Source organism: Lepus europaeus, chromosome 12, assembly GCF_033115175.1.
Source record: "Lepus europaeus isolate LE1 chromosome 12, mLepTim1.pri, whole genome shotgun sequence".
NCBI classification, from domain to species: domain Eukaryota; kingdom Metazoa; phylum Chordata; class Mammalia; order Lagomorpha; family Leporidae; genus Lepus; species Lepus europaeus.
This window is the reverse complement of record NC_084838.1, coordinates 90,865,045-90,884,719: the sequence shown is the minus strand read 5'-3', so window position 1 is coordinate 90,884,719 and position 19,675 is coordinate 90,865,045. Positions and strand designations below refer to the sequence as shown.

The 19,675-nt window shown below is 41.4% G+C and overlaps 1 protein-coding gene across 1 annotated transcript in view; it reads right to left on the bottom strand.

The window, feature by feature from the left end:
• The window catches only part of CENPP (centromere protein P), a 257,893-nt gene that overhangs the window by 218,659 nt on the left and 19,559 nt on the right, over positions 1-19,675 (bottom strand). The window contains exon 4 of the mRNA XM_062208499.1: positions 10,995-11,083. Coding sequence (XP_062064483.1) covers positions 10,995-11,083 — 89 coding nt within the window. The remainder of the gene's footprint in view (positions 1-10,994; positions 11,084-19,675) is intronic.

Below are 19,675 nucleotides of genomic sequence, written 5' to 3'. Positions count from 1 at the left end.
TACAAGTAATTCCAGACACTGAGAGGAAAATTACATAAAAATACTATTAGTGGAGGAAGTTATTTTAGCTCTGTTCAGACTATGAAAACCAGGGAATTGAATTTGAACACTCACACATAACAGGACATAAGAACACCTGTGTGAAGTGAAGAGATAGAGACCACTCCAGAGAGCTGTGTGCTCCTATGGCTACAACTAGAGTGGAAGGTCCACTTGGCAAATTCCACCTTTCACCCCAAGGAATGAACAAGAAGATGTGTTATGCCTGGGCTAGAAGTGGTTAAAAAGAAAACCTCCTGTTACAAAGTGAAAATTGGGGCTGGCACTGTGGCTCAGCAGGTTAAAGCCCCAACCTGAAGCGCTGGCATCCAATATGAGTCTTGGTTCAAGTCCCAGCTGCTCCACTTCCAATCCAGCTCCCTGCTAATGGACCTGGGAGAGCTGCAGAGGATGGCCCAAGTCCTTGCCCCAGCACCCACATGGGAGAACCAAAGGAAGCTCTAGGCTACCGGTGAGTGAGAGCAGATGGATGACCTCTCTGTCTCTACCTCTCTCTATGTAATAAGAAAGGAAGTAAAGAAGGAAGGAAAGTAGGAAGGAAAGGAGAGAGAGAAAAAAGAGAAAGAAAAAGAAAATTAGGTCAGGATGTAAGTTTGTTGTCTGAACTGATAATATTTGCATAAAAGAAGGAACTTCAAGGAGAGAAGACATTGCAAGATAAACAAGTAACAATAGAAAACTGGTACCTGTGTAATGATTCTACTGGGGCAAAACCACTCTATAGGGACCTTCAACAATGCACAACCTACAGAACTTCCAAACAGGAAATAATCACCACTGAAGATGAGTTAGTGATTAAAAAAAAAAGACATGTATGAGGACACCAAGGAGTGAGTCAGCAAACAATTCTAATAGGAATATTAGCACCCCAAGAATAATAGAACATGCTAAAAATCTATAAGTGTATTTAAAAATAAACAGGTAAAAGAAGGAAAAGCAATGATAGAAACAAATTATTTAAAATCAATAAGCAGCAGCTATAATGCTGAGCAAATCCTGAGATGGGGGAACAAAATGTATGGAACATTTGCCTCTAAAAAGGAAACTACAATAGGCAGACTGTGGAAAAAGAGCAGAATCAACGTTCAACCTCACCGTCTCCATTAGGCAATATAGTAGCTGTGGCAGCTCAGTTTCAGCAGAGGGACTTTAGCAGGCAACTAAAGCTAGAGGAGAAATGAGCTGTGGCCCTAAAAACAAGCAGAAATTTCTGCTGTATTTTCCTTTCTAGCCCCACCACATGACAGGACACTGACAAAAGAAGTTTATGGCATAAAAAGGAAGCTTATACCCTGGCTACCTAGTAGGAGGTCTATGAAGAAAAGCCATAAGGAGTCGTAAAAATGTACTAATTATATTGCAGAAAAGGACAGGAATAGTGATACCAGAGATGTATATGAACTCTGGCTCCCTTCTGAGCCTCATGCACTTGTACATGACCCTAAATAGCACAACATAAGCATTGAGAGTTGAGCTAGCAGACAGACGACCACACAGGTCCCAGACTGGCTACTGACTGGCACATACATAGGACTGATCTGAACATCACCGCAAATGCACACTTAGGTGAATTTGCCACTGGGGACACAGGACCCAGATGATGGTCCAGACTTGTCAGCCTGAACTTGATCAAGTTGACTGCCTTGTAAAATGAAGTATTTGGGGGCTGGCATTGTGGCACAGCAGGTTAAGCCACTGCCTGCAATGCCACTGCCTGGCGCCCCATATGAGCAGAGGTTCCAGTCCTAGATGCTCTACTTCCAATCCAGCTCCTTGCTAAGGTACCTGGGACAACTGTGGAAGATGGCCTGAGTACTTAGGCCCCTGCCACCCACTTGAGAGACATGGATGGAGTTCCAGGCTCCAGGCTTCAGCCTGGTCTAGCCCTGGCCATTATGTTTATTTGGCGAGTTAACCAGTGGATCAAAGATCCCTCTCTTTGTCCCTCCAACTCTTTCAAATAAACAAATCTCTAAAAAAACAAAGACAATATTCACCCCGAACTTAAGCCTCAAAGAGCCTAATAACATAATATATATCAAGTCCAGGACATGTTCCAAAATTACTCCACCTATAAAACACCAAGACCATTTCAACCTGCAAGGGAAAAGACAATTAACATTGACCTAGAGATGGTAGAGTTGCTGGAATTATCAGACTATAAAATAGCCATTATAAGCACACTTCAAAAAAGGTAAACATTGGGGCTGATGCTATAACATAGTGGGTAAAGAGGTGCCACCTGCAGTGCTGGCATCTCATATGGGCACCAGTTCAAGTCCTGGCTGCTCCACTTCCAATCCAGCTCTCTGCTGTGGCCTGGGAAAGCAGAAGATGGCCCAAGTGCTTGGGTGCCTGCATCCACATGAGAGACCTGGAGGAAGCTCTGGGCTTCAGATTGGCACAGCTCCAGCTGTTGTGGCCATCTGGAGAGTGAACCAGTGGATGGAAGACCTCTCTCTCTCTCTCTCTCTCTTTCTCCGCCTTTCCTTCTCTATGTAACTCTGAATTTCAAGTAAATAAATAATTCTTTTAAAAAAGGGTAAACATTAATGAGACACATCAGCAAATAGAAGGTGAAGAACAAGATAGAAATTTAAAACTGAAAAATAAACAAATCACAAGGTTTACTATATAGACAAACACAGAATAGAGGAAAAAATCAAGGGACATATAGACAGATCCATACCAATAGTCAATCTGAACAACACTGAAGGAAAAAAGTGGAAAAAAATAAAATAAAACCTCAGGGACATGTGGAACAATATCCAAGTGCTCTGACACATCCCTGTCTCTGGAGACCCGGGGACAGAGAAATGTGTTGGAGTGCCTGGGTTTAAGTCTCAGCTCTGCTTCCGATTCCAGCTTCCTATTAAGGTGAACTCTGGGAGGCAGCAGTGATGGCTCAAGTGAATGGGTCCTTGCCACCCACGTGGGAGACACTGACTGAGGTTTTGCTATTGGACCCAGCCTTACCCACCCCAGCTTTTGCAGGCATTTGGGGAAGTGATCCAACTGAGAGAAAATCTGTCTGTCTGTCTCCCTGCCCTTCAAACAAAAATAAAATTTTATCTCTTTTTAAAAAGGGAAAAACTCTTGTCACATACATACAACTGTATGGATGAATCTCAAAGGCATTTTCTTTAGTGAAAGAACCAATCTCAAAAGCACACACATTATTTGATTTCTTCTGGAGAAGGCACAACTCTACAATGGAGAACAGACCAGTAGTTGCCAAGACACAGGAGTGGAGGTTTTATTAACAAAGGGCAGGATATAGGAGGTTTTTTTTTTTTCCCCTGGGTATGACAGAATTGTTCTTTATTCCAAATATGGTGGCAGTTACATGTACTATGTATGTGTTATAGCTCTAAGACCTGTATAACAGTCAATTTTATTATAATATTAATATACAAAAAGCTTTTAAAAGGAGGGAATAAAAGGCAGATGAGGAAAGTGGTAACAGAGAACACTGAAAATGATCAGTACTGACAGTGAAGCCAAAAGCTCAACAGATTAATGTTTAATCGATTAAATAAAAAGTGAAGAAATTATCCTTCATTGGACTATACATCTGAGGAGAAATCTATAAAAATTACAGGAAACTCAAATTAGATTTTTTTAAAAGTAAATTTTGAAGAAAAGATACATAGGGGCCGGTGCTGTGGCGTAGCAGGTAAAGCCACCACCTGCAGTGCCGGCATCCCATTTGGGCACCAGTTCGAGTCCTGGCTCCTCCACTTCCTATCCAGCTCTCTGCCGTGGCCTGGGAAAGCAGCAGAAGATGGCTCAAGCCCTTGGGCCCCTGAACCCACGTGGGAGACCCGGAAGAAGCTTCTGGCTTCAGATCGGCACAGCTCCAGCCATTGCAGCCAATTGGGGAATGAACCAGTGGATGGAAGACCTCTCTTTCTCTCTCTGTGTAACTCTTTCAAGTAAAATAAATCTTAAGAAAAAAACACATAGAACCTCTACAAATGAAAATATTGTCAATGAAGATGAACGCTCTATGGATGGGGTTTTAACTACCCAATTAGTCACAAACTGTTTCCAAACAAGACGTAAAGTGCTGCAAAGATAAGGCCACTCTCAACCTACCATCAAGGAAAACTTCAATAATATATAAAGTCATAACCTCTACTGAGCCCAGTAAAGACTTGCAGTCACAAAGGAACCAACTAAATTAAAAGTTTTCTCTTCCAAGTGAAATTTAGAACACATAAACAGTTCACCTTTAGCTAAACACAGAGGAGAGAAACAGTCACCACACCAGCGGGTAACAAGAAACCAAAGGGCAAGAGTCAGTTACTGCCATTTTGGAACAGAGGGGAACCCCAGAAAGACTGTGGTCCTGGCAGGAGCCCAAAGAGCTCCCCTCAGTGGCACAGGCTTGCAAAGGGGAGCAGCTGCTGCTGGGGTACAGATATGAAGCCTTAACCCTTATCAGGAGCACAATTCTTAAGCCACTGAAGGATAGGCAGAAAAGCAAAAGAAAAAGTGCATTGTTTCAAAGAAGGAGAATGGATCAGAGTCTGGAAGAAGGACAAGAATACTCTGAGGCCAAGATAAAGATACACTCCTTCTAGAAGAGGGGCAGAGTGGAAGTCCTCTAGTCCATTGGCAGGCCAGGATATCCATTGTGTTCAGGACCCTACACACGAGGAAACAGGTCTGCTACCACTGAAGGAGAGAAACAACACACTTGATCCTCTTCCGAATCCAGCTCTCTGCTATGGCCTGGGAAAGCAGTGGCTCCTGGCTTTGGATTGGCCCAGCCCCATCCGTTGCAGCCATTTGGGAAGTGAACCAGTGGATGAAAGACCTTTTTCTGTGCCTCTCCTTCTGTAACTCTACCTCTCAAATAAATAAATTAAATTAAATTAAAAAAAAAAAAACAGACAGAAACACTGCCCACTCAAGACCAAAAACACAGATGGGTTGAGTTTGACTGTACCGGGGAGGAGGAACAGAAGCATTGAGAAAGCCATTTATCTGAGGCATAGGTTGATAGGATCTACCCAAAACCGAGGATGGACCATGGAAAGGCAGAACTCCCTTTGTTCCCACCACAAGCTTAGCATCAAATAGCAAGCATCAGGAGTCAACTGCTGGAGAAGCACTCCTCTGAGGTGTGAACACATAGGGGCTGCTAAAATCTGGAAGCAGAGCTGGATCACTGGGGAAACCTTCCAGCTCCCAAGGCTCCATTCTAAATATAAAGCAACAATAATAGCCCACTGCTGGAAGAATTAGAAGCTGTGATGCTTCAAGGAAATGAAAGCAACAAAAATCCCAACTTTAAGTTCAACACTGTCTACCTTGATGAACCCTACACCACATGTCTACTAAAATAAATGTATCTGTTTCTGGGCATAAATATTATCTGTGGCAGGCACTATTGTTCTACCACAGACCACATCCATCATTCAACCAAAAATTATGAGACACAACACTTCAAGAGGGGTAGGATGCCTGGGACATCTGCATCCCATATCAGAGTGGTTAGCTTGGTTCCTGAGTCTAGTTTCCTTCCAGTGCAGATCCTGAGAGACAACCAGGTATGGCTCAAGTTGGGTCTCTGCCAACTACATGGGAGACCTAGCTTGAGTTCCCAGCTGTTGCAGGTATTTGGAGAGTGAAGCAGCAGATGGGAGCTTACTCTCACTCTTGCTGTCTCTCTGCTTCTCAAATTACAAGGTTTTTTTTTTTTTTTAGATTTATTCAATAGGCAGAGTTACAGACAGTGAGAGGGAGAGACAGAGAGAGAGGTCTTCCTTCCATTGCTTCACTCCCCAGATGGCTGTAACACCCGGAGCTATGCTGAACCACAGCCAGGTGCCTCCTCCTGGTCTCTCATGCGGGTGCAGGGCCCAAGCACTTGGGCCATCCTTCACTGCACTCCCGGGCCACAGCAGAGAGCTGGACTGGAAGAAGGGCAGCCAGGACTAGAATGGCGCCCATATGGGATGCTGGCACTGCAGGCAGAGGATTAACCCACTGGTCCACAGCGCCGGCCCTGTAACTTTTAAAATCAAGAAAAATAACCCACTGTAAACTAATCAGAACCACATGCAAAGATGACTCAGAAGTTGGTACTGTCAGATAGGAACTTCAAAATAATGATTAATAAGTTTAAAAAATCTGGTGGAAAATATGGGCAACTTCCTTAAACACATGGAAAATGTGGAAAGAGAGAAATAAAAAATTATAGAAATGCTAGAAATAAAAAAACATTGCAAGAGAGATGAATTTCTTCCATTGGTCACCAGCAGACTATACTTCAGCTGGGAAACAATCTGTGAATTTGGACATGTGTTAACAGAAATGATCAAAGTGAAACACAAGGTTAGAAGAGTTAAAGAACACAGCATCTAAACACTGAGATGATGCTAAACATGGTCTAACCTATGTGTAATTAGTGTGGTAGAGCAGTAGAGTTCAGGGAAAAACGAACATCTGAAGATACAGATTGAATTTTCACACAAATACACCCTGGATATAGCATAAACTGTGGAGAAAAAACATAAATCAAAGGCTGGAAGGCAATCTTCAAACACACATTTTAATACAGAAATCAAATGTAACCATCCCAGCAGACTTCTGTTCACAACCTGAGTAATCTAGAAGACAATGAAAGCATATCTTTAGAGATAGGAAAGAAAAACTGTCAACCAACAATCCTGTAGCCAGAAAAGTATCTTTCAAAAAATGAAGGCAGGGGCCAATGTTGTGGAATACAGGATTAAACTGCTGCTTGCATGTCAGCATACCATATCAGAGTCCCAAGTCCCAGCTGTTTTGCTCCTGATCCAGCTCCCTGCAAATGCTCCTAGGAAAGCAACAGATGATGGCTCAAGTCCTTGGACCCCTGCCACCCACATGGAAGAGCCTGATGGAGTTCCAAGTTCCCCGACTTTAGCCTGGCCCAGCTCTGGTTACCATCATTTGGGGAGTGTGTCAGTGGGTGGAAGATCTCTGTCTCTCCTTAACTATAACTCTGCCTTTCATGGGAGACCAGGAGAAGCACCTGGCTCCTGGCTTTGGATCAGCGCGGTGCACCAGCCACAGCGCACTGGCCGCAGGGGCCATTGGAGGGTGAACCAACAGTAAAGGAAGACCTTTCTCTCTCTCTCACTGTCCACTCTGCCTGTCAATAAATAAATAAATAATAAAGGCAGGGGCCAGCACTGTGGCACAACAGGTTAAGCCATGGCCACAGCACCAGCATCCCAGTTCAACTCCTGGCTGCTCCACTTAGAATCCAGCTCCCTGCTAATGCACCTGGGAAAGCAGTGAAGGATGGCCCAAATCCTTGGGCCCCTGCATCTGTCTGGGAGACATAGAAGAAGCTCCTGGCTCCTGGCTCCGGCCTGGCCTAGCCCAGGTTGTTATAGCCATTTGAGGAGTCAATCAGTGGATGGAAGCTCGCTCTTTGTCTCTCGTTCTCTGTGTAACTCTGCCTTTCAAATAAAAGTAAATAAATCTTTTTTAAAAAATGAAGGCAAATAGGCCGGTGCCGTGGCTCACTAGGCTAATCCTCCGCCTTGCGGCGCCGGCACACCGGGTTCTAGTCCCGGTCGGGGCACCGATCCTGTCCCGGTTGCCCCTCTTCCAGGCCAGCTCTCTGCTGTGGCCAGGGAGTGCAGTGGAGGATGGCCCAGGTGCTTGGGCCCTGCACCCGCATGGGAGACCAGGAGAAGCACCTGGCTCCTGGCTTCGGATCAGCGCGGTGTGCCGGCCGCAGCACGCCTACCGCGGCGGCCATTGGAGGGTGAACCAATGGCAAAAGGAAGACGTTTCTCTCTGTCTCTCACTGTCCACTCTGCCTGTCAAAAACAAAACAAAACAAAAAAAAAAATGAAGGCAAATAAACATCTTTCCAGAGAAACAGACTGACAGAATTACTGGCAAACAGATCAGCCCAAATTAAAGGAAGTTCTTAAGTCAAAAGGAGTGTACCAGTTAGAAACCTGAGTCAATATAAATCATTGAAGAATGTTGGAAATGGTAAAAATGAAGATAAACATCCAAAACCATCTCTTTTATTTCTAAATACTTTAAAACATAATGGATGGTCTAAAGCAAAATAAGCAACACATACTCAGGAAACTGTTAACACACACAAAAGTGAATTATATGACAATAATGGCACAAAGGCTGAAAGAAATTACAAGCATATTATTGTTCTTATACTATTTGTGAGAGGTTTAGCATTTTATATGAATGCAAACTAGGATAAGGGAAGATCAGGGTAATAGCAAGAGTCAAAAAAAAAAAAACAATTTCTACAAATTTTCCAAAAATTAAAGATACAATTCTCAGTCTGAAAAACTACAGACATTTAAGGGAAAACTAAGTAAATTTATATTTAGGCATGTAGCATTTACATTACATAATAGCACAAAGAAGAAAAAACAAAATAAGAATTTATACAAGGGCAATAGAGCCTGGCTTCAAACCCAGGTCTCTGACCTATGTATGACCTGCATCCTTTCTAAAATACAGGTTGCTCTCCACAAAGTGGCAACCCAGTCTATTAGAATTATCAAAAGGGCTGAGATGGGACTGGTGCTGTGGCATAGTGGGTAAAGTAGCTGGCTACTGTGCTGGCATCCCATGTAGGAGTCAGTTCAAGTCTTGGCTGCTCCACTTCCAATCCAGTTCTCTGTTTATAGCCTGGGAAAGCAGTGGAAGATGTCCCAAGTGCTTGGGCCCCTGCACCTACATGGGAGACCCACAGGAAGCTCCTGGCTCCTGGCTTCGGATAGGCCCAGCTCCGGCCATTAAGGGCATTTGGGGAATGAACCAGCGGATGAAAGATCGATCGATCGATGTCTGTCCCTCTCTCTGCCTCTGCCTCTCTGTAACTCTGCCTTTCAAATAAATAAATAAATCTTTAAAAAGGGGGTGGGGGGCTGAGATAATATATTATTAAGTAACTATAGTATAACATGAATATTATACAAGGGACAGATATTCCACCATTCTTCCTTTCATAACTTCCAAATAGCAAATGCTACTTCCAAGCAGGGCCTGGACAAAAGGAAAAATGTCATCTCTTTTTTCTCCTTCTTCTTAGGCAGTTCATTTTCCAATTTCTGTGAAGGATCTTACTCTCCTATTCAGCTAGTACATTCTAGATTCCTCGAGACTCAGCTCCAGGCCCTCTTGTACTTTCACTCTATCTTCCCTCCATAGGCAACTCCACTCCTGCTCAAGGCATTCATTTCTACCCACCGGGTGACCACTTCAGTGTTCTGTCTCCTACCCACGTCTGTTCTGAGCTGCCTACTTCCCATTTTTATTTCAGTATTTCATAGGCACTCAAGTTTAATGTGTACAAAATGACACTGCATTCTCATGACATGATTCTCTTCCAACTTTCCCTTATTAGCAAATGGGGCCACCATCATTAAGAAGTTAATCCCTGTCAGAGACCACCAACCTCTCATTCAACTGACAACATGTCCCCAACTACTTGCTTCCTAAATGTCCCCCAATCCATTTCTGCTATTTTCATTCTAGTCCAAACTATGAACTTTTCTTGCCTGAACTGTTCAAATAAGCTAGTCATTACTGCCCCCACTGTACTTGCTATTGTACCCCTTCAATCCATTCTCCCTGTAGCCTCCAGAACAATTCTTCCTAGGGTGTCACATGTCTGCCTTCTTCAGACTCTGCTCAAAGCCTTTCAGTAGTTTCACTTTGCTCCTAGGACTGTGACCTAACACCTTACAAGAAACTCTATAAAGTTGGACCTTACATACTTCTCTAGCCTCACTGCCCTGGGCTCCTGCTACCCTCTCATCGCTCTGGCTTCCTATCAGTTGCTCCCAGATGTCATGCTCCCTTTTGGCACAGTGCTGAGGCAAGACAATTGCTTATGTCTAGGAATTCTGGGTTAACTCATAACTAAAAGTCAGCTCAAGCATTGGGACATCAATCCATATTTTCTGTGATAGCATCAAATTCTTGACAATTGCTCTAGTGGTACAATATGATCCTTCTTTGTAGTATTTAACATAGCCAGAATTCTACAGTTCTGAAATTACTTGATTAATAGAGGAATTTTCCAGTAGGCTCTAAGTATGAGGTGGTGGAAACACTTGGTGCAGTGGTTAACAAGGCGTCTCACATTGGAGTGCCTGGGTTTGAGTCTTGGATGTGTGTTCAATTCCAGCTGATAATGTGAAACCTGAAAGGCAGCAGCTGATGGCTCAAGAGCTTGGGTCCCTGTCACCCACGTGCAAGACCCGTAATGAACCCAGGCTCCTGAATGTGGCCTGGTCCAACCTCAGCTGCTGTAGGCATTTGGGGAGTGAACCAGAGATGGGAATGTGTGCTCACGTGCTCTCTGTCTCTCAAATAAAATGAAAATGGGATGGTATTGTAGTGCAGCGGTTTAAGTCACCATCTGCAACATCAACATTCCAGATGAACACTGATTCAAGTCGCAGCTGTTCCACTTCCAATCCAGCTCCCTGCTAATGTGCTTAGGAAAGCAGCAAAGATGGCCCAAGTGCTTGGGCCCCTGCCACCTTCATAGAAGACCCAGAAAGAGCTTTAGGCTAGCCCTGGCCCTTGGAGCCATTTGGGGAGTCAATCACTGGATAGGTGATATCTGTCTATCTTTCTCTGTAACTCCCCCTTTCAAATAAATAAATCTTTAAAATAACAATTTTTAATGAATTAAGTAACATTTTTTAAAAATTCCATCACGGAAGACTGTATCTGGTTTTGCTCACAATTAAAATGCCAAGAACATAATGAATGTAAGATACATCTAGAATGGATCACAGATACAGAGAACGTTTAAATATATCCTAATAATGGTGTTATGATTTCAGAGATGACTTATTTACTTACCAAGAAAGGGTAAACTTAAAACTGAGGTGTGAAAAGATTCCCTAAAAAAAATTATAAAAACTGCTTACCTACATACAAATTCACTTAGTTCTGGATATTCTGTGGGCTCCATTATTATGTTGAGGTCAGTAATAACAGAAGATAAACTCTCATTATCCTACAATAAAGATATAAATTTTATGTATCAGAGCACAGTAACTTTCAAATAAAGATAAAAAATACTTTAAAATACACAAAATGAAATGTAACCAGATAGAAAAGGGTAATCAAGAAATGATCCTGGGGTCGGGTAGTATGACGTAGTGGGTAAAGCCATTGCTTGTGATGCCAGCATCGCATATGGGTACTGGTTCCAGTCCCGGTTGCTCCACTTTCAATCCAGTTCCCTACTAATGCACCTGGGAAAGTAGCAGGAGATAGCCCAAGTGCTGGGGCCCCTGTAACCACGTAGGAGACCTGGATGAAGCTCTGGCTGGGCCTGCTGAGCTGTTGCAGCCATCTGGGGAGTAAACCAGTGGATAGAAGACCTCTCTGTCTCTCCCTCCCTCTGTAACTCTACCTTTCAAACAAATAAAATAAATCTTTAAAAAAAAATAAAGTGCCGAAAATGTTTGCTAGGAGAATGCCATAAGATCTTTATACCAAAAACTAAAATGAACTACAAATGAATTAGTTAAACACTAAAACCATAAACCATTTGGAAGAAACATAATTTTGACAACAAATACTTTAAAATATTTATTTTGACTTCTAAGAATCTATACTAAAATTATAAGAAAACAATGACATGAATAAAGATACTCATAAAGTATTTATCACAGAAAGCCAGAAACAACTCCATACTCAATGGGCTTGTTAAATAAACTGTTATTTTGATCTGTAAATGAAGGTTTTCCTTTTTACAAAAGTAAAATTTCTTCTATTACATATTTGTCTATAACTTTTTTTTTCTGTTTTTGCTTTGGAAATATCATTTAGTGGCTCTCCACTGTCTTAATATTATCTTCTTTTCAATTGCTTTTACAGGTGATTTTCCTCAAGGCTATCCTCATATTCTACTCCCTGAAACTTTTAGTGCAGTTGTATTACAGTCCTTTTATTCTTTTTTCCCTCAGTCCCAACCATTCAATTTGTGCTTTATGCTTTAAGTCAGAGTAGCTTATTAAAAAAAAAAACTATTTAAAAAGCAGAGTTCTTATACTTTGTGTGTCTATGTGGGTACAAACTCTTGAACTCTTTGCTTAATATATACTAAGTTGATCTTCTGTATATAATTAAAAATGAATCTTAATGAAGAATAGGATGGGAGAGGGAGTAGGAGATGGGATGGTTTGCGGGTAGCAGGGTGGTTATGGGGGGGAACTTCTATAATCCAAAAGTTGTACTTCAGAAATTTACATTTATTTAATAAGTTTTCTTTAAAAAAAAAAAAAAAGGCAGAGACAGTGGCAAGATGGCAGAATAGGAAGGGAGCACACTGATAGTCCGGGAAGGAGAGTTTAATAAAAGTGGAGATACTGCAGGTTCAAGGAAGAGTAGGTGAAGAAAAAGCAGAGAAACTCTTCCAGAACTAGTGATTCACAGTGGACCTGCGTGGAGAGTGTGGGAGCCCACAGTTTGGGACACCAGCGGCAGAATCAACACACCAGCGCTGGAACGCAAGGTGAGCCAAACCTCAACAGCCCAAGACACTGGCAGGCAAGCGGAAAGAGGAGACTAGAGGAACGAGGCTTAAAACCCCGTGGGGAAAAGTTCACAAGGCTACCTAGAAGAGAGAGGGAAAAAAAGTGACTGATACGGACACGGGTTTCTCTTTCTCCGCTCACCTCTCAAAGGCAAGCAAGACAAAGAGCAGGCGCCATTTTGGACATACGTCATAAGCAACGCGACCTCAGTCAGGACTGCACCCTCAGGTCTGCACCAGCCCTCAGCCAAGCAGAAAAACCTGACTCTGGGCAGGGGATGAAATAACAGGAGATTAGGACCTAGTGAATGTGTGGTGCTAATCAACTGAGACTGTGAAAAAAGAGATGGTGGGGGAAAGAACTCATGGAATTCACATGAGTACTCTCCAAAATTCGGTAGCCTTGGCAACCCAGTGGGAGACTACAGAATTGGAGCCCACACAGAGGGCAGCACAGACTCCCTGTGTGGTCCTTGGGAAAGAGCTTCCCATCGCTGGCTCCTGTAGGTATATCATTCGCCTGCTAACTACCTCCAATTCCGCTCAGCTGTGTGGAATAACTTCCCTTCTGAATCAAAAAGAAATTTACCATGCCTAACCTGGGAGTGTCACCTTTGGCACACCCTTAACCCTGAGGAACCAAACAGAGCTCTCAGGCCACACCCATCTCAAGCCTCTAAGGCTCCATCAAAAGCAGTCCACTTAATACAGTCATAGTACAACAAGAAAAAACACCACAGCGAGGGAAGGAGAATCCAAAGAATATCTCCACAATGCCAAGCAACAAATGCAAAAACCAAGAAAACAAGAACAAGGATGACATTATGACACCCCCAAATGAACAAGACACCCCAATTCAAGATTGTGAAGATGATGAGATGGAAGAAATGCAAGATACGGATTTCAAAAAATTTATGATAAGAACAATAAGAAGGTTTCAAAAACAAATGCTTCAGCTACATAAATCCTTACTGAACAGGACAGAAAATCTCCTTCAAGAAAATGAAATCTTGAGGAATCAAAATGAAATGCAGAAACGAGTAGAACAGGAAAGTGCGATAGTGAAGAGAAATCAAAATGAAATGAAGAACTGAATAGATCAAATGACAAACACATTAGAGAACCTTAAAAACAGAGTCAGTGAAACAGAAGAGAGAATATCAGACTTAGAAGACAGAGCACAGGAAAGTATACAGTTAAACCAAAGAAAAGAAATTAAAAATCTAAAAAATATTGCTGGGAATCTACAGGATACTATTAAAAAACCCAACATTCGGGTTCTAGGAGTTCCTGAAGGCATGGAGAGAGAGAAAGGATTAGAAGGCCTTTTTAGTGAGATACTAGCAGAGAACTTCCCGGGTCTGGAGAAGGACAGAGACATCCTAGTACAGGAAGCTCATAGAACCCCTAATAAACATGACCAAAAGAGATCCTCACCACGACATGTTGTAATCAAACTCAACACAGTGAAACATAAAGAAAAGATCCTAAAATGTGCAAGAGAGAAACGCCAGATTACTCTCAGAGGATCTCCAATTAGACTCACAGCAGACTTCTCAGCAGAAACCCTACAAGCTAGAAGGGAATGGCGAGACATAGCCCAGGTACTAAGCGAGAAAAACTGCAAGCCCAGAATATTATATCCTGCAAAGCTCTCATTTGTGAATGAAGGTGAAATAAAGACCTTTCGTAACAAACAGAAATTGAATGAATTTGTCGCCAGTCATCCAGCCCTGCAAAAGATGCTTAAACATGTGTTACACACAAAAACACAGAAACACGGTCACCAATATGAAAGAAGGTAAAGGAAGGAAACCTCACAGCAAAAGATCACAGGAAGTTCAAAGCATATATTAGAAAATATCTTTGGCAAATGGCAGGGCAAAGTTACTACTTATCAATAGTCACATTGAACGTTAATGGCCTGAACTGTTCAGTTAAAAGACACTGATTGGCTGATTGGGTTAAGGAACAAAACCCATCTTTTTGCTGCTTACAAGAAACACAACTCTCCAACATAGAAGCATACAGACTGAAAGTGAAAGGTTGGAAAAAGATATACCAAGCCAAAAGAAATGAAAAAAGAGCAGGCGTAGCCATCTTAACATCAGATAAAATAAACTTTAACACAAAAACTGTTAAGACAAAGAGGGGCACTATATAATGATTAAGGGATCAATTCAACAGGAAGATATAACGATTATCAATGTATGTGCACCTAATTACAGAGCACCAGTTTATTTAAAAGATTTGTTAAGTGACTTAAAGGGAGACAAGACTCCAATACAATAGTACTGCGGGACTTCAATACTCCACTCTCAGAGATAGACAGATGAACAGGACAGAAGATTAACAAGGAGACAGTAGATTTAAACGACACTATAGCCCAAATGGATCTAACAGATATCTACAGAACTTTTCATCCTACACATAAAGAATTTACATTCTTGTCAGCAGTACATGGAAACTTCTCTAGGATTGACCACATGCTAGGCCATAAAGCAAGTCTCAGCAAATTCAAAATAATTAGAATCATACCATACAGCTTCTCAGACCATAAAGGAATGAAGTTGGAAATTAGCAACTCAGGAATCCCTGGAGCACGTGCAAACACATGGAGATTGAACAACATGCTCCTGATTGAACAATGGGTCATAGAAGAAATCAAAAGAGAAATCAAAAATTTTCTGGAAATAAATGAGGATAACAACAGAACATACCAAAACTTATGGGATACAGCAAAAGCAGTGTTAAGAGAAAAGTTTGTATCAATAGGTGCCTACATCAAGAAATTGGAAAGGCACCAAATAGATGAGCTTTCAAGTCATCTCAAGGATCTAGAAAATCTGCAGCAAACCAGACCCAAATCTAGTAGGAGAAGAGAAATAATTAAAATCAGAGAAGAAATCAACAGGATTGAATAAAAAAAAATTACAAAAAATCAGTCAAACGAGGAGCTGGTTTTTTGAAAAAATAAACAAAATTGACACCCATTGGCCCAACTCACTAAAAGAAAAGACAAGACCCAAATCAACAAAATCAGAGATGAAAAAGGAAACGTAACAACAGACACCACAGAAATAAAACGAATCATCAGAAATTACTACAAGGACTTGTATGCCAGCAAACAGAGAAATCTATCAGAAATGGATAGATTCCTGGACACATGCAACCTACCTAAATTGAACCAGGAAGACATAGAAAACCTAAACAGACCCATAACTGAGACAGAAATTGAAACAGTAATAAAGGCCCTCCCAACAAAGAAAAGCCCAGGACCAGATGGATTCACTGCTGAATTCTACCAGACATATAAAGAAGAACTAACTCCAGTTCTTCTCAAACTATTCAGAGCAATTGAAAAAGAGGGAATCCTCCCAAATTCTTTCTATGAAGCCAGCATCACCTTAATTCCTAAGCCGGGAAAAGATGCAGCATTGAAAGAGAATTACAGACCAATATCCCTGATGAACATAGATGCAAAAATCCTCAATAAAATTCTGGCCAATAGAATGCAACAACATATCAGAAAGATCATCCACCCAGACCAAGTGGGATTTATCCCTGGCATGCAGGGATGGTTCAATGTTCGCAAAACAATCAACATGATACACCACATTAACAGACTGCAGAAGAAAAACCATATGATTCTCTCAATAGACGCAGAGAAAGCATCTGATAAAATACAACACTCTTTCATGATGAAAACTCTAAGCAAACTGGGTATGGAAGGAACATTCCTCAATACAATCAAAGCAATATATGAAAAACCCACTGCCAACATCCTATTGAATGGGGAAAAGTTGGAAGCATTTCAGCTGAGATCTGGTACCAGACAGGGATGCCCACTCTCACCACTGCTATTCAACATATTTCTGGAGGTCTTAGCCAGAACTATTAGGCAAGAAAAAGAAATTAAAGGGATACAAATTGGGAAGGAAGAACTCAAACTATCCCTCTTTGCAGATGATATGATTCTTTATTTAGGGGACCCAAAGAACTCTACTAAGAGACTATTGGAACTCATAGAAGAGTTAGGCAAAGTAGCAGGATATGAAATCAATGCACAAAAATCAACAGCCTTTGTATACACAGGCAATGCCACGGCGGAGGAAGAACTTCTAAGATCAATCCCATTCACAATAGCTACAAAAATAATCAAATACCTTGGAATAAACTTAACCAAGGACATCAAAAATCTCTACAATGAAAATTACAAAACCTTAAAGAAAGAAATAGAAGAGGATACCAAAAAATGGAGAAATCTTCCATGCTCATGGATTGGAAGAATCAATAGCATCAAAATGTCCATTCTCCCAAAAGCAACTTACATTCAATGCAATACCAATCAAAATACCGAAGACATTTTCTCAGATCTGGAAAAAATGATGCTGAAATTCATATGCAGACACAGGAGACCTCCAGTAGCTAAAGCAATCTTGTACAACAAAAACAAAGCTGGCGGCATCACAATTCCAGATTTCAGGACATACTGCAGGGCAGTTGTTATCCAAATAGCATGGTAATGGTACAGAAACAGATGGATAGACCAATGGAACAGAATAGAAACACCAGAAATCAATCCAAATGTCTACAGCCAACTTATATTTAATCAAGCATCCAAAATCAATCTCTGGAGTAAGGACAGTCTATTCAACAAATGCTGCTGGGAAAATTGGATTTCCACATGCAGAATCATGAAGCAAGACCCCTACCTTTCACCTTACACAAAAATTCACTCAACATGGGTTAAAGACTCAAATCTATGACCCAACACCATCAAATTATTAGAGAGCATTGGAGAAACCCTGCAAGATAGAAGTACAGGCAAAGACTTCTTGGAAAACACCCCAGAAGCCCAGGCAGTCAAAGCAAAAATTAACATTTGGGATTGCATCAAATTGAGAAGTTTCTGTACTTCAAAAGAAACAGTCAGGAAAGTGAAGAGGCAACCAACAGAATGGGAAAAAATATTTGCAAACTATGCAACAGATAAAGAGTTGATAACCAGAATCTACAAAGATATCAAGAAACTCTACAACATCAAAACAAACAAACCACTTAAGAGATGGGCCAAGGACCTCAATAGACATTTTTCAAAAGAGGAAATCCAAATGGCCAACTGACACATGAAAAAATGTTCAAGATCACTAGCAATCAGGGAAATGCAAATCAAAACCACAATGAGGTTTCACCTCACGTCGCTGAGAATGGCTCACATCCAGAAATCTACCAACAATAGATGCTGGAGAGGATGTGGGGGAAAAGGGACACTACCCCTGTTGGTGGGAATGCAAACTGGTTAAGCCACTATGGAAGTCAGTCTGGAGATTCTTCAGAAACCTGAACATAACCCTACCATACAACTCAACCATCCCACTCCTTGGAATTTACCCAAAGGAAATTAAATTGGCAAATAAAAGCTGTCTGCACCTTAATGTTTATTGCAGCTCAATTCACAATAGCTAAGACCTGGAACCAACCCAAATGCCCATCAACAGTAGAGTGGATAAAGAAGTTATGGGACATGTACTCTATAGAATACATACAGCAGTAAAAAAAAAAAAAAAAAAAGAAAAAGAAACCCAGTCATTTGCAACAAATGGAGGAATCTGGAAAACATTATGCTGAGTGAAATAAGCCAGTCCCAAAGAGACAAATATCATATGTTCTCCCTGATCGGTGACAACTGCGCACCAAAGGGGAAACCTGTTGAAGTGAAATGGACACTATGAGAAACAGTGACTTGATCAGCTCTTGTCCTGTTGATGTACAATGTAAATCTTTATCCATTTTAGTATTTTTTTTTGTTCTAGTACTATTGGTTGAACTCTGTAATTAACACAATTATTCTTAGGTGTTTAAATTTAACTGAAAAGTGAGCCCTGTTAAATATAAGAGTGGGAAAGAGAGAGGGAGGAGAGGTACAATTTGGGACACGCTCAATCGGACTTGCCCCAAATGGTGGAGTTAGAAACATACCAGGGGATTCCAATTCAATCCCATCAAGGTGGCATGTACCAATGCCATCTCACTAGTCCAAGTGATCAATTTCAGTTCACAATTGATCACACTGATAGGTCTAAGAGTCAAAGGGATCACACAAACAAGACTAGTGTCTGCTAATACTAACTGATAGAATCAAAAAGGGAGAGAACAATCCATCATGGGAAGTGGGAGACACAGCAGACTCATAGAATGGCAGATGTCCTAAACAGCACTCTGGCCTCAGAATCAGCCCTTAAGGCATGCGGATCTGGCTCAAGAGCCCATGAGAGTGTATTAGGCATGGAAAGCCAAGTCACTCTGGAAAAAAAAAAAAATGACCTAAATGAAAGTACTCTTTGAGTGAGATCCCAGTGGAAAGAATGGGCCCAGCAAAGAAGGAGGTACCTTTCTCTGAAGGGAGGAGAGAACTTCCACTTTGACTATGACCTTGTCTGAATAAGATCGAAGTCGGCGAACTCAAAAGGCTTCCATAGCCTTGGCAACTCATGACTAGAGCCTAGGGAGATTACTGACGCCATAAACAAGAGTGTCAAATTGTTAAGTCAACAACAGGAGTCACTGTGTACTTACTTCTCATATGGGATCTGTCCTTAATGTGTTGTCCAATGTGAAGTAATGCTATAACTAGTACTGAAACAGTATTTTACACTTTGTTTCTGTATGTGTGCAAACTGATGAAATTTTTACTTAATATATACTAAATCGATCTTCTGTATATAAAGATAATTGAAAATGAATCTTGATGTGAATAGAATGGGAAAGGGAGCAGGAGATGGGAGGGGTGCGAGTGGGAGGGAAATTATGTGGGGGGAAGCCATTGTAATCCATAAACTGTACTTTGGAAATTTATATTTACTAAATAAAAAAAAATCTTAAAAAAAAAAAAAAGGCAGAGCAACAGAGACAGATTGAGACACACACAGAGACAGAGATCTGCTGGTTCATTCCCCAAATGGCTGCAACAGCCAGGGCTGGAACAGGCCCAAGCCAGGAAATCCATCCCAAACTCCTCTGTAGGCAGCAGGGATACAACTACTCGGGCTATTATTTGCTCCT